Source organism: Maniola hyperantus, chromosome 23 (assembly GCF_902806685.2).
Source record: "Maniola hyperantus chromosome 23, iAphHyp1.2, whole genome shotgun sequence".
Lineage (NCBI taxonomy): Eukaryota > Metazoa > Arthropoda > Insecta > Lepidoptera > Nymphalidae > Maniola > Maniola hyperantus.
Genome location: NC_048558.1, coordinates 6,146,517 through 6,161,468, shown reverse-complemented (window position 1 = coordinate 6,161,468; position 14,952 = coordinate 6,146,517). Strand labels below are relative to the sequence as shown.

General features: G+C 40.0%; 1 protein-coding gene across 43 annotated transcripts in view; it reads right to left on the bottom strand.

The window, feature by feature from the left end:
- The window catches only part of bt (projectin protein bent), a 161,294-nt gene that overhangs the window by 55,023 nt on the left and 91,319 nt on the right, over window positions 1-14,952 (bottom strand). For all 43 annotated transcript variants that reach the window (XM_069506366.1, XM_069506364.1, XM_069506369.1 and 40 more), the window contains 20 exons: window positions 14,795-14,951; window positions 14,060-14,257; window positions 12,863-13,122; window positions 12,348-12,498; window positions 11,189-11,470; window positions 10,330-10,470; window positions 9,827-9,985; window positions 8,914-9,052; window positions 8,442-8,605; window positions 7,518-7,831; window positions 6,904-7,171; window positions 6,054-6,214; window positions 5,282-5,423; window positions 4,216-4,324; window positions 3,519-3,723; window positions 2,792-3,059; window positions 2,128-2,288; window positions 1,529-1,673; window positions 1,061-1,213; window positions 335-463 (listed from right to left, as the gene is read on the bottom strand). In XM_069506366.1, coding sequence (XP_069362467.1) covers window positions 335-463; window positions 1,061-1,213; window positions 1,529-1,673; window positions 2,128-2,288; window positions 2,792-3,059; window positions 3,519-3,723; window positions 4,216-4,324; window positions 5,282-5,423; window positions 6,054-6,214; window positions 6,904-7,171; window positions 7,518-7,831; window positions 8,442-8,605; window positions 8,914-9,052; window positions 9,827-9,985; window positions 10,330-10,470; window positions 11,189-11,470; window positions 12,348-12,498; window positions 12,863-13,122; window positions 14,060-14,257; window positions 14,795-14,951 — 3,706 coding nt within the window. The remainder of the gene's footprint in view (window positions 1-334; window positions 464-1,060; window positions 1,214-1,528; window positions 1,674-2,127; window positions 2,289-2,791; window positions 3,060-3,518; window positions 3,724-4,215; window positions 4,325-5,281; window positions 5,424-6,053; window positions 6,215-6,903; window positions 7,172-7,517; window positions 7,832-8,441; window positions 8,606-8,913; window positions 9,053-9,826; window positions 9,986-10,329; window positions 10,471-11,188; window positions 11,471-12,347; window positions 12,499-12,862; window positions 13,123-14,059; window positions 14,258-14,794; window position 14,952) is intronic.

Here is a 14,952-nt window from a genome sequence, read left to right as displayed (position 1 = left end):
GAAAGAGAAAAAAATCTAACGGATGAAAATTATGAAAAAATCATTAAAAAAATCATATCTCCTAAACTACTAAAAATTGCTGAAACATACATAGGGATGATTTGGATACCCCTTAATATAAGGCATTTAAATTTTTCTTTTAGACGTCACATCCCCGGCCACCCTGTATATATGGATTGAATGTATTATTCAGCGAATTTGCGTTTAAAGTTAAACTATCGTGCGTGAATACGTCCACTAAACACGTGTATGTAGGCGGAATCATTTATATTTATAATAGATTGAATGTAGATTACAAAATATGGATGGATGTCAGTCAATCTTTCATACTTACATGTGATTTCGATTTCAAGCTCGGCGGTATCGGAGCCGTATCTGTTGATGGCTTGTATCTTGTAGGTGCCGGCGTCCTTGCGGCGCGGGCTGGAATGTTGGTACTTGCTCAGGTATGGGACGTTGATCACTGCGGGAGAGAGATCACACGTTTTATCTTCTGCAATCTGAACTTTGGAAAGAGACAACAATATTCATCATCATCGTCATCATCATCATCATCATTATCTGCAACCCATCGGCGGCTCACTACTCTGCAACCTGAACTTAAGGCACTGCAGCTCTGAATGACCAGATGCTCTTGTAGAAGCACTAGAGTAGTGCCAGCCAGGATATTCTTCTCCATCCTACAGTACCTTTGCCCTATATCTAGCCTTGGTAAACCTAAAAACTACGAAACAAAAATCTATCTGGCTATCGTGTGAATGCGCAAGGTCTCTTGAGTTCAAATTCTCTTGAGCAAAGGCTCTTTGCCAATTTTATGGGATGCTGATATAATAGATCAACGCAACATTTACCTCAGTTCTCCAGCCTCATTTTGGTACCTCCTTGGTAAATTGGGCATCTTGACTGATGACCGGATTTGATTAAATCAGCGGGAGGAAAAAATTATTTCACGTAAGGCTGACGAAACCGGCTAGGACTAGGTAAAATTACCAACCCAATAGAATCAGTAGAGCTAGAAGGAAATGTAACCTTATTCTATATTTTATACCCTAGTACTTACGTTTCAGACCATTGCCGCTACTGACGGTCTTGCCATTCAGAGTCCAGGTGACGTCAGGCGCGGGTTCTCCCGTGACCTTGACGTCGAGGGCAATAGGCTCTCCTTCGCGTATTTTGATGGGGCGGAGGTTGCGGCGGTCGATCTTTGGTGCCACTGTAAACAAACAAATAAACGTCAACTTTTTGAAAAGGTTACTTTTTATCTTGAGAAATAATTATAAAAGATACAGCATTCGTAAAACAAAAAAACCATGGGTGCCCCTGCATAAATCACTCGCCCAACAAGCTAAATACTATATTCTCTCTCCCTATTACTCTGAATGTATTCGACTAAGGTGAAAAAGAAAAAAAAATTAAATGATTAGCGAATTTTATTTTTCAGCACTGTTCTTATGCTGTCGGCAAAATTTAGTCAGATAATTTGCCAGTGAATTAGCAAGATTACTACAGAAAAAACTAGGTGACTTACATTTCCTAGGCTTGCAAGTAACAGACTTGCTAGCATCGCTGGGTTCACCAGGGCCGGCCTCGTTGATAGCTTTCACCCTGAACTCATACTCCGTACCCTCGTCGAGGTTCGGAACTGTCGCTTTGGTGTTGTCGTTTGGTCCAACCTGTGTGAAAATAACGTGATATAGGATATACTGTTGTTATAGGCAACATTCCATGAATGATGCAGGAAAATTGCCAAAAAAAATATGATTGCCACTTCGTCTTTCTAAAATCATACTTTTTTGGAGATTTATGTCGGTGCCATTATTTTGAGCCTTGATATTACTGTTTCTGATTTTTCTAGATCTGGATTTGTGGTCAACTCTAATGAATCAACTACAAATCCAGTTTTGGATCTGTGGTCCAGACTCTAGATACCAACGGACCTTTGATACAAAACTACTGGAACCCCATTAGAAAACATTTTTACAGAAAATGCAATATTTCAGCCCTCTTAGGGTACCTGAACCTATTCAAAAATGTCAAAAACATTATCTTTATATTTCAGTTCGATGTTTAAACGCTGGCTTGAAAATGAAATACACGTGACAGACATAAAAACTATTGTTTTCTCACCTCACAGGCCTTAAGCCACTTGGTGGTGCCAACTTCCCTCTTCTCAATGATGTACCCTGTGATGGGAGCGCCGCCATCTTTGATGGGCTTCTCCCATTTGAGGTCCACATGTTCTTTGTCCCAGTCCACAACTTCTGGTGCGCCTGGTTTGCCGGGCTCGTCTGTGAATTGAAATATATAATATATTTCGTGATTCAAAAAATACGAGTGGTTCAATTATATTGAGCTTAAATAATCAACAAATGACATCAGTAAAAACTTTATTTCCGTAAAAAAATTGACAGTTTAATGATAAATGGAGTGAGCTCATACCAAAATTTTAAGTAATTTTTTATTGCGTTCTGGGCTTGCGCTTGACGACAATCATGCTTAGAAAAGCAATGAGGTCTAGGGTTGGAGCACACTTGCTAAGAAGATTTCTAATCACTCGTCTTGAAGGTATTTAGGTTATACGTGGCAGGGAAGAAAAAGTCTGGTAAAATTTGAAAAATTCAACAAGAGCGCTTGGGCATATTTAAAGAAACTTTGGTGATAATTTAATTCAAGAAGTATAATTTTTAAGAAGAAGAATTAAGAACAAAAATTCAAGGTAATTTCATAAAGAAAATTGAATAATTGAGGCAACCATAATATTATTAAAAATGTACAAGAAATCAATACTCACCGAAGGGATTCTTGGCAATGATAGACTGTTCTCCCTCCAAAGGCTCAGAAACGCCTTCATTATTGACCGCAGAAACCCTGAACTTGTACTCGTGTCCAGGAACCAAGTTCTCTATCTCCGCCTTTGGTTCCTTAGTCTTCAGGGCCGGTAGCCATCTGCCAGTTTCTGTGTCTAGCTTCTCAACTAGGTAGTGGTCGATCGGTGCACCGCCGTCATCCAAAGGTGCGTTCCATTTGAGTTGACAGCCTTCTTTGTGGACATCTGCGATCTGACCGAAAAGAAGTAAAATTTAATAAAATTGTTGGCCATTAAATACCACGCTGCAGTAATTGGCCATCAGATACTTTAGTCATTTTTTTGTTCCAATAGCTCAACATAAGAGGCAGACAGAAATCTAAAACATTTCAACTCAAATTTCATCAATTGGACTATTTTATTTTATTCAGATACAAGTTAGCCCTTGACTGCAGTCTCACGGTCATAAATTCGGTCATAAATAAAGATAATGTTTGGGTATAAGAAAGACACTCACTGGTCATGAAATTTATTTCATTTAGAAGGTATTTAGGGCAAGAAATGACTTTTCTGTATCGTGTTCTCCCAAGGAACAAGGAACAAGGCCAACAAGACAAAACTCGTCAAATCCATTCGGCGTTTGAGTAGTTTAAAGATAACAGCCAAACGTTGAGTTATACTTTCATGTTTACCTTAGTTTAGTCATAGTTACCTTTAGTGGTCCTTCAGGTTTAGCGGGCACATCCAATACAATAACTTGTATGGTAGCCTCGTCCTTGCCGCTGCTGTTTTCGGCCTTCAGCACGTATGTGCCGCTGTGTTTGCGTGACGCGACCACCACTGAGAGCTTCGTCCTGTAGTCTTCTACGTCTACTGAGAGGTCATCGCGAGTGGACAGACGCTCTTTGTTGTGGAACCTGGTGGAAACAAGAGATCGATCAATTCTAGGTAATTTCAGAAAACAGTGTTATAAATAAAAAGTAACAGACTGTTAAAGTTCCAAAGATTAGAAGTGATCATGAGCGTTAGAAGATAAGTTGAGCGGGTGACATGGTTCTTTCAGAATGTGTATGAAAATAATACGTAGACTTCTAAATAATTATAATCTTCACTAAAGATTACAACTTAGCAAAAAATCTTTCAAACGACAAACGCGCTTTCGAGTTTATAATATTGGTAATTATACTTTATACAACTTCCGTACGACACAAGTTAGTGCGGAAGACAGGCTCATTTGTGATTGCTCAAACGCCCACTGATTTCTTGTCTTTGTCATTTGTATGGGATCACGTAACGGAGAGAGATTCACTTCTCTCCGTGGATAGTGTAGTATGCATTTAGACTGCCGAGTAGTCTTCTGACCTTTTACCCAGAATCTGTCTCGTCTTCCTGAAGTAAGAATTACTCACCAAGTCTTGGTCGGTGGTGGTTCGCCGGTGACCTTGACGTCCAACCTGATGTTCTGTCCAGCCTTGAGCGTGAGGTCGCGCATGTTGGTTCTGTCGATCTTAGGCGGAGCTGTAGAAAACAAGATATTATTACTTACTGGTGAATTCCAAAATTAAATTATGGGGGAAACCGGCGAATCCACCATATTGGAAGCGGTGTAAATGCGACGGTGCTATCTCTGTTATGTATAATAATATAATTACGGCATATGACGCCATCTATGTTTGCGGATGGTAATTTGAGATTTACCACTTACCGACGCCATACATCTTAAATTGATATCATCTGTTTAAATTGTCAACTGCAGCAAAATTGAATAGCTACAATGCGACCCTAATGCCATATTGATAGAACATTATGTTGAAATAGTCAAATGTAATTAAATTTTTTTTTGTATGGTTCTCTGTTGGTGGTTCAATAAAAAAAATAGCAACACCAAAAATTTTACACCCATAATTTACAAACACAAATTTTGGCTGATGATACTTTTTTATTTATTAACCAAAAAACTAAGGATAAATATAAATTTTTTAGTGATAAGTTTTTCTGTATGTATAATATTGTATATACTTATATATAGTTTTTTTTTTGTTGTCTACTTAATAATAATTTCAAACTGATGATACTTATATTTGTTTGCCACAAATATAAGTATCATCAGCCAAAACAACATACTTTTACAACAAGTGTAACTTAATAAAAGTAACTTTAAACTTAAAAGGTATTCTACATACCTTCTATAAATTAATTACTAACCGGTCCGCCGTTTTTTTTTAATTATCATCATGCAAGAAAAATTAAATACAATAGGTAGCGCACATTGCAAAAAAACCATAGAGGTTTGACCCTCAATGCGTAAGTTTTTGCTAGTGCTATTTAGTAGAGAAGCATTCTGTTATAGCTTCTTTAATAAAGGATAGACCCGAGACTATACTTAAGTAAATCTATGTTATGAATAAGAGGAAATCTATGTTATGAATAAGGGGAAGTTTTGAGTTTAAATTTAATTATTACAGTAATACTTACCAAACCTATCCTTAGCGAGCAGATTTTCGGATGCTGTAGACGGTTTGCCCGGTCCGGCCTTGTTGACCGCTTTCACGCGGAACTGGTATGTCTTGCCTTCGATTAGATCTGGTATGCGAGCTTCGGTTTTGTGACCAGGGACCTATAACCGACGAAACAAATAAAAAATGTCATCATGAGTCAGGATTTCTTTTTATACAACTGCGCCGAAGCCCAAAGGAGGGTAATGTATTTGATCTGCATTTATATCTCCATTCCTATATCCAATCGAATTTGATAAATGTTACGTAATTGAATTTTTCTTGATGGCGTAAGAGTCATCAGGTACGTAAAATTCTTTAAAAAAATTAAAATAGCGGATTTTATACGCTTCAATATGAGGGTTGAAATAGATGCAGTGCAAACCGCAGTCAGGGGTTTTTAATTTCTTTGAATTGTTATTAAGCCGGGTCTCCTGAGCCATGTGATCGTGTTTGCTAACACATTACATGTCATTATAACCAAGGTCATGCTATTCGGGGGCGTGGCCTAACTGTTTTGTTCGTGTTTTGTTTGCCAAGTCGGATGGATAACATCCACGCGCGGTCGCCTGGGGGAGGAGGGTCGGAGGGGGGCAGGAGGACATTATAATTCATTCCGTTACTAGTTACTAGTAGTTCCGTTTCATTACGTTAGCTAATTATGTTTTACTAACGTGTTGGCAAAACAATGTTTTGTTCGTAACATGGCGCAAGAGACCTGGCTATGCCATAACCCATAGTTCGCTACGCACCTCAGCCGCTTTCACCCATTTGCCAGTGTCGCGATCCTTCTTCTCCACGATGTATGCAGTAATGGGAGCTCCACCGTCGTTGGAGGGCTTCTCCCATTTGAGGTCCACGTGTTCTGCGCTCCAGTCCTTGAACTCGGGCTTGCCTGGTGCGTCTGGTTCGCCTATGAGGGAGTCACATAAAACATTCAAAATTAAGCTTTTCGAAAAAGACATTTTTTTTTAAATAAAAATAGCGAGCAAACGAGAAGGCGGGTGACCTGATGTAAAGTGATAACCGCCGCCCATGAACATTTGCAGCAATAAACGAACTGCCAATGCGTTGTCGGCCTTTCAAGAATTTGCTGATCCGCATCATGTCGAAATCTAGTAGGAACACCGCCGAAGGGAGTTAGTTCCACAGTTTGCATGGTGGTCGAAGTGCACTAGACACCCTGGTGTAAAGGGTGAAATTACTGACGGTGATTGGTGCCAAACTATTATCAAAAAATAATAGGATCGGTCACTAAATAGAAGTAGAGCACACAAACAAATTCTCGAGCATACCGTCGGCCAATAATGATTTGTACGTTGCGCAATGGAAATAAAGTTCAAAATCTGCTACAGTGTAAAATGGCCCTAAACTAAACAACTAAGTATTGAAATGAAATTATTATTGCTTTAATTTTATAAGCGGTCTTGGTTGTGTAGCGTCAATACTGACTTGGGCACATACCATATACAATGGTTAAATCTTCAGGGCCTTAGCCCTGTACACATAGTCAGTTCCCTTGTACAAAAGGGCATTCCGTCTCTATTCGTTCAACAACGTAACTCTCCAAAGAAATATATCCAAACAGAAAAAAAAACTCACCATAAGGATTTTTGGCAGTTGTTGCCGTTTCAGTCACCAACGGCTCACTCTCGCCCTCAGGGTTGACAGCCTTCACCCTGAACATGTAGTCCTTTCCTTCATTCAACCCTGTGACGTCAGCTTCCGGCGTCTTGGTGGTACACACGGGCACCCATCTTCCTGATTCCGTGTCCATTCGTTCAACAACGTAGCTCTCAACTGGTTCTCCGCCGTCGTCTTCTGGCGGCTCCCATTTGAGCTTGCAACCGTCTGCTTTGACGTCTGATACCTTTTGATGAACGAAGTAGTTTTTTAATATTTTTTGTCAAAATTGCTAATTCAACACACGCTAATGAATTTGGAGCATTGGGGGATTTTAGACGTATAACGCTACGTAGTGCAGATAAAGTTCAATAATTTAGAAAACATTTGCGTCGCTTCAACTCTCCCATAATGTGCTTTTGAAAATTTGACGTGATATTGGCGAAATACATTGTGCTTATCTGATACTACAAAAAGCTAAAGAAAAAGAAATAATTTAAATCTTATCTTGCAAAGGCACCTTCTTGGCAAGATAAGATTTTAGTTTTAGTAACGATAACTGAAAATATACAGACACAGAAGCAAACACCAACCTTCAATGGTCCCTTCGGTTTCGCCGGCTTGCTAACAACCGTGATCTCGATCTCCACAGAGTCAGTACCAGAGTCATTCTTCGCTGTCACCACATACTTCCCACCATCTTCCCTTGTCATCTTCTGGAGGCTGAATGATGTGTGGTAGTCCACATTCTCAATCTTCAACCTCTCATCGTTCTTAAGGGTCTTGTCCTTGAAGGTCCAAGTGATTGTGGGTTCAGGTTCACCCTTAACGTCAGCCTCCAATTTGAGGAGTTGGCCGACCTTGATCTTTCTGCTTTGTAGGTTTTTGCGGTCGATTTTAGGTGCCACTGTGGAAAAATAAGATATATTGAGGTGATCGTTGCAACTTGTTCTTTTAATCGGTATTGGATGTGGGTATTTAGTTAACTTTTAAAGATGTGTCACAGAAAAAGAGGAAAGATTTTGCAAACTATGTTCTGGTAACTGGTTTACTTGGGTAATTCAGACGATTACTCATACAATCGGCAAGTGACTTGAACGAAAACTAAACTCAATTATGGCCATAGGTCTATACTATTACTGTCATTCTTCCGCATACGTCATGCGATCTGTTGGACGCTCGTCGATTCGCCGCTGGCTCAGTAACCCAAAGGAGATCTTGACCTTAAGAAACTGTCATTTATGCCTGACCTTCGCTACTACACATCAATCCACTCTTAGGAGAATTTGCAGATCCTTACACACTTGGGCGATTCAGCGATGCCCATCAGGAAATTTCGCCATGTCCTGGTCAATTACTTACAGAATCGTGGCTTGGCAGTGACAGGTTTGCTGACCTCTAGAAGTTGCTACGTATGCCTGCAATACGTCGATCCTCCCATGTGCAGATCCTTACAAACTTGATCCATTCAGCTATGCCTATCAGGAAATTTTGCCATGTCCTGGTCAAATACTCACAGAATCGTGGCTTGGCAGTGACAGGTTTGCTGGGCTCCGAGGGCTCGCTCTGGCCAGCCTTGTTGAGCGCGATGACGCGGAACTGGTACTCGTGTCCTTCTTCCACGTCCTCCACGCGACCTGTCGGACGTTCGCCGGTAGTACGTAGGCAATCTTGCCATGTCCTATGAAAAACAGAAAACGGTATGATCATTGAACTTCTAGTAAACCATCTTCATTAAAAGGTTTGAGTTTTAGTGCTGGTTTTTTTCGATATTCTTCCATTTTAGTATTTTCAAATAACAAGTAAGTGATTACTGAAACTAAAATTGTACTCTAAACTATTGGAATTCTCAGCTAAAATGTGATTCTTCTGCCTGAGGTTTTTTGCTTCAATGCTCAAGTATTAGAGGCATTACCTTCCTGGTGCATTCGAATAAAAAGGGAATGCAACTAGAGCTAAATTATTTGTTTAAGATAAAAACTACTCTACCTTTCTCCCCTTTCCTTCTTCTGGATGATGTAACCAGTGATGGGAGCACCGCCGTCGTCCTTCGGCGCGGGCCATTCCAGTTCCACGAAGTCTTTGTCCCAGTTTCTTGGTTCTGGGCGGCCAGGTTTGCCGGGCTCATCTAAAAAATATCGAATTATATTACGTTTGATAATGTTCTCAAAGGTGTGTGAAGTCTGCCAATCCACACATGACCAGGGTAGTGGACTATATCCAAAACCATTCTCATTCTGAGAGGAAACCCGTGCTCACTAGTGGGCCGGCGATGGGTTAATGATTATGATTGTGTTTCATTTATCTGGCACAGGATGGGGAGGGGACTCTTTAAACAATTTCATGATAAACAAAACGATTTCGAAATAAAGTCAAAAAGGATTCACCTCTGCCCGAAGATATTAAGAGCCAAGTGGTAACATTTTTTTAACTATCCTGGAGGAATTTCTTGTAATGCAGTTTTCAATCATCATCGTCATGAACCGATCACCGTCTCACTATAAGTACAGGTATTCCCTCAGAATGAGAAGGGTTTGGCTAAAATCCACCACGCTGACCAAATGCAGATTGATCCTCAATCGGAGGTTGGCAAGATAGCTCTAATGGGGTTATTAGAGCTATCTGTTCTTTGGACGCTGATGCACGGAACAAAGATAGAGGAAACTATCAGTACCCTTATTATAAATGCGAAAGTGTGTTTGTTTGTTGGTTTCTCCTTCAATCACGTCGCAAAGGTGCAACGGATTGAGGTGATTTTTTGCATGGGTATAGATAAAGACCTGGAGTGACATAGGCTACTTTTTATCCCGGAAAATCAAAGAGTTTCCACGCGATTTTTAAATAACCTAATTCCACGCGGATGAAGTCACGGACATCAGCTAGTAAAGTCATAAAAACTCACCGAAGGGATTCTTGGCAATAATAGGCTTCTCTGTTTCCAGTTCCTCCGACTCTCCCTCCTTGTTGACGGCCTTCACGCGGAATTTGTACGGCTTGCCTTCTGACAGGCCGGTCACATTCGCCTTTGTGTCCTTGGCGGTGCCGCATGGTATCCATTGACCTTGAAATAAAAGTAATAATACATTATACAATCAATACATACAACACTGGTACTGATTCTGAGCACACCTAAATTTTAGTGTATTCGCATCCTCTTCTTATTAATGTAATATGAAAAGGACAGACACAGTTTGTTTTGGAATGTAAAATTCATGTTCCGTCCCGTTTTAGGAATATCAAAAAGAAAAAAATGCAGATACTCTAAATTTAGTTAAGAGAAAGACAACAGAATCGACACCAATGTAGACATTTTAAACTCATTTTATTGCCTGTTTTAATTTTAATTTTAGTTAATTATACAGTGAATTCTATTTCATTTGGTGTTATCTAATCTTTAAGGCTTACCAGTAAGAGGATCAAGTTTCTCAATCTCGTAGTACTCGATAGGCGATCCGCCGTCGTCTTCGGGCTTCTTCCACGACAATGTGCAGCCGTTCTTTGTCACGTCCGCTACCTCCAATGGACCCTTAGGTTTGGTCGGTTTGCCTATGGAGAACAGAAACATCATACATTTTGTACTAGACCCCCAGACATGCCACAGACTGTCAGAATATTGCCAGATCGGCGATCTCGCGACAGCCTTGCGACAGGCGTAAATCTCGCGCGTAAATCTGTCAAACGTCCGGATACAGTGACAGCAATAGCCACAAAGCATAATAATAAGAAGAAGAGAGACAGCAAATGAACTGTCGCATTGCTACTGCTGTCGCCTTGCTGTCGCTACTGTAACGATTTACGTAATCATCCCGCGGACGTATGCTTTGAATTTTCGTGGAGTGTAAAAGAAAATTTTCCAACAGTCACTTTCTGATAATATTATATACGGCCGGTCTTAAAAAGAAGACCTTTGTTAAAAACTAGCTTTGTTCCCGTGCCATTTCTGAAAATACTTTTTAGTGTGTTTCTATACTTTATAGACTTGTATATTGTAGAATTTGTAGATTAGTAGATTGTTTGGGATTTGAGATGTACGTTGATACGTCCGTCAGTCCGTTTCTCCTTTTATATAGAGTAGCCCGGAATGCGTTGTAATACAATTCAAGCGTCACCTATTGTACGCAGATCGTTGTATGTCAGAAACCTTCACGTAAGTGTCGACAACAACTGTACAAAGTTTTTAGTCAATCGGATGAATGATGCAGAAACGAAGAGGTAAAAAACGAAAACTTAAAAAATTAATTTTTATAACGTATGGATAACTTACCGACTATAATAATCTCCACTTCAGCCTCATCTTCCCCAACTTCATTCTTGGCCTTAATCACATATTTGCCACTTTGTACGCGCTTGCTCTTCGTCATCAGGAACTTGGTGTTGTAGTCCACATTGATGATCTCCAGATTCTCCCGGTTGCTCAGCTCCTGGCCCTGGAAGTACCAGGTGACCTTGGCAGGAGGCTCTCCGAAGACCTTTACGTCCAGGGAGACGGGTAGACCAGCTTTGACTGTGATCGGGTTCAAGTTTGTGCGGTCGATTCTTGGTTTCACTGTCGAAAAGGAATTATTTAATACTAGCTTATGCTCGCGGCTTCGTCCGCGTGGACTACAAATTTTCAAATCCCTATTTCACCCCCTTAGGAATTGAATTTTCAAAAATCCTTTCTTAGCGGATGCCTATGTCATAATAGCTATCTGCATGCCAAATTTCAGCCCGATCCGTCCAGTAGTTTGTGCTGTGCGTTGATAGATCAGTCAGTCAGTCAGTCAGTCAGTCAGTCAGTCAGTCACCTTTTTCTTTTATATATATAGATTTTGTCCCCATCATTTTTTAACTTTTGGGGTCAAGAATATGCTATTGTCGGATTTCATGGAACAAGTTAATTCACGGATAAATCACTACTAAACGAACGTGTGAATTAATACTACATGTTCTGGCTTATTTTTTTCGTGCCTTTAACATGAATAGCGCTTGGCTGCAATCAGACCTGGTTGCAAGTGATGATGCAGCCTAAGATGGAGCGCGCTTGCCTAGAAGATGCCTATTCACTCTTGACTTGAAGGTATCCATATCATGATCGGTGGGGAAAACTGATGCTGGAAGGGTGTTCCAAATCTTAGCGGTTCGAATCAGAAATGAGGAGGCAAATGATTTTGTTAACAACAAGTTTATTAAAAAAGTTAGAACAGGCACTTTCAGGAACTCATCAGATTTTGACCTGTCACCAATTTGCTGTGACGATACGAGACTTCTTTTTGAAATTATTTGACAGATTGAAATCTAAGATAGGCGACACAAATACGACAAGTTTTAACATATATTTTTTTTCATATATTTGTGAGTAAAGGTTTTGTTTATATACAATCCATTCTTTAGGAAAGGTCTTTCTTTAATAACATTCTGACGAATGTATATAATATACTTACAGAATCTTGGCTTAGCAGTATGCCACGTGGTATTCTCCGAAGGTTCGGATTGGCCAGCCTTGTTGAGGGCGCGCACTCTGAATTGGTACTGGTTGCCTTCCTCCAGCTTTGGTACTGTGCCTTGACAGACGTTACCGTGGACTTCAGCGGCCTATTCACAAAAAAATCATAAGCATCAAGTAAGGTATGCTCTGCGGACAAGTAAGGGGTTTAGTAAGGTCGACATGCATCTATCTAACATGGTTGGTTAGTCGGAACGGAATCCCTATGAAACTTTTATTTAGAACGAGCAGAATTAAATTGCAATATGTTTTTCTGATTGTCGTTTTTTTTTTCAACTGCATCGCAACTAACCATCAGGTGAGATCGCAACTGACCACTAACCATGTGAAAAAACATTTTTCAACAATTCGATTTCATGATTAACACTAAAAAAAGTTGTTGAAAAGGTGTTTTCAGTTATAATTATTTATTAGTTCTACGAACTAACGCATTCTTTCAATGTCACTAATTACCTTAACAAATTCTCCTCTATCCCTATCCATGACTTCAATAACGTATCCCGTGATAGGAGCTCCGTTATCCCTGATGGGTGGTTCCCATTTAAGCTTGGCCGACTTTTCGTCCCAGTCCACAATATCCGGGAGACCAGGTGCCGCTGGTACATCGTATGGGTTCTTGGCAAGGATGCCATGGTCCGTGTCCAACGGTTCAGATTCTCCTTCTTCGTTTAGTGCCTTTACGCGGAACTGGTATGTGTGACCTGCTTCTAGACCTATAAGAAAAAGTCAAATTCATTTATCTAAATATACACTTACAAGGAAAAGGTGACTGACTGACACATCTATCAACGCACAGCTCAAACTACTGGACGGATCGGGCTAAAATTTGGCATGCAGATAGCTATTATTTCGAAGGCATCCGCTAAGAAAGTATTTTTGAAAATTCAATCCCTAAGGGGGTGAAATAGCGGTTTGAAATTTGTGTAGTCCACGCCGACGAAGTCGCGAGTATAAGCTAGTTGCATTATACATTGCTTAAAATTTTACTTGAGAAGTTATTTTGCCAGAAAAATGTCTGTGTCATTGTTCTTTGTAGATATGTAATCCCTTGAATATTGAGTCATAATAGAGACACATTGACAAGTAAATAAAAAACCTCTTTAGCAAAATTTTCATGTCTTTCTTGCTGTTTCTCCAGCATCAATTTTAAAATTGAAAGCAATAAATTGACCAAATAGGGTATGAAATATTGTAAGCGGGTAGTTTTAAAATATTTCCAAATTTGCTCGTCTGTTTGAAAGCTTTATTGCACTTGTGTAGTATAAATACCCATACGGGAGAGGGCACAGTCAAAGTATAAAGGCGGTTTTATCGCTTCAAGCGATCTCTCAATTCTAGTTTCAAGTTTATATTTTCGAAAATTGCTTCGAACGTTTTACACAGCTCCGGCATTACATTCCAAACTAATACTATAAATGCGAAAGTGTTTCTTCGGTCTGCTAGCTTTTCACGGCCCAACAGTTTAACTGATTTTGATGAAATTTGTTACAGGATCAGCTTACATCCCGCGGACGGACACATGCTTCTTTTTATCCCGTAAAATCAAGAGAGAGATTTTTAAAAACTAAAATCCACGCGGACGAAGTCGCGGGCATCATCTAGTGATTTATACTTCCTAAAAAATGTCCAACTAAAGCTTCATGTACGTACCAGTAACAGTAGCCTCAGTGACGTCAGGATCGATAGTCCCAGCAGGACTCCACTTCCCAGTGATTGTGTCCATCTTCTCCACAATAAAAGCACTGAGAGGTAGACCTCCGGTGTGTTTGGGCTTCTTCCACGCCAGCTTGACGTGGTCCGCGTGGACGTCGGATACTTCCAGTGGGCCTTCAGGTTTGCCTGGTTTATCTGGAGAAGAGAGAATTTTTTGAAACAGGTTCTAGTGTCAACCCTCTGGAGTCTGGAGGTCACACTTACAGGAAAAATCGAGTTAATGTTTTTGTTCACTAAATAGCAATCGGTAGTCACGGATATAAATGCACTTTATGGATATTGTTTTTTGGCTTAAACCATATAATGATCCTTTAGTCGCTTTTCAAAATCTACCCTTTACAATATGCGAAACCTTAAAATATCTCTTCAGCTATTACAAACAGTTTTAATACGATTAAAGTCGATAAAACCTGATTTTCGAACCCTATCAGATTATAGCAAAAATGTACACAGTAAAATTTAAAAAGATATTGCAAGATATTATTGTGAGATATGGTAGGATTGTCATAAGAAGGTGTCATGAATTTGCTGTGCCGTATTGGGCCTAAAACCACATATCACTTAGGAAACCTTTAAATAACTATCTGAAAGTCTATGATGACATACTTCATATCATAGAGATTACCTATACTTCATATGGACAAGACTAAAGACTGAAAACATTTAACTTACCAAGCACAGTAACCTCAACTGTGGCTTCGTCAACGCCGGAGTCATTCTCGGCCTTGAGCGTGTAAATGCCTGTGTTCTTCCACGAGGATTCGAAGATCTGCAGTTTGGTGTTGTAGTCCTCGTTGTCCAGTTTGATTCCCGGGCCGTTCTCGACGACC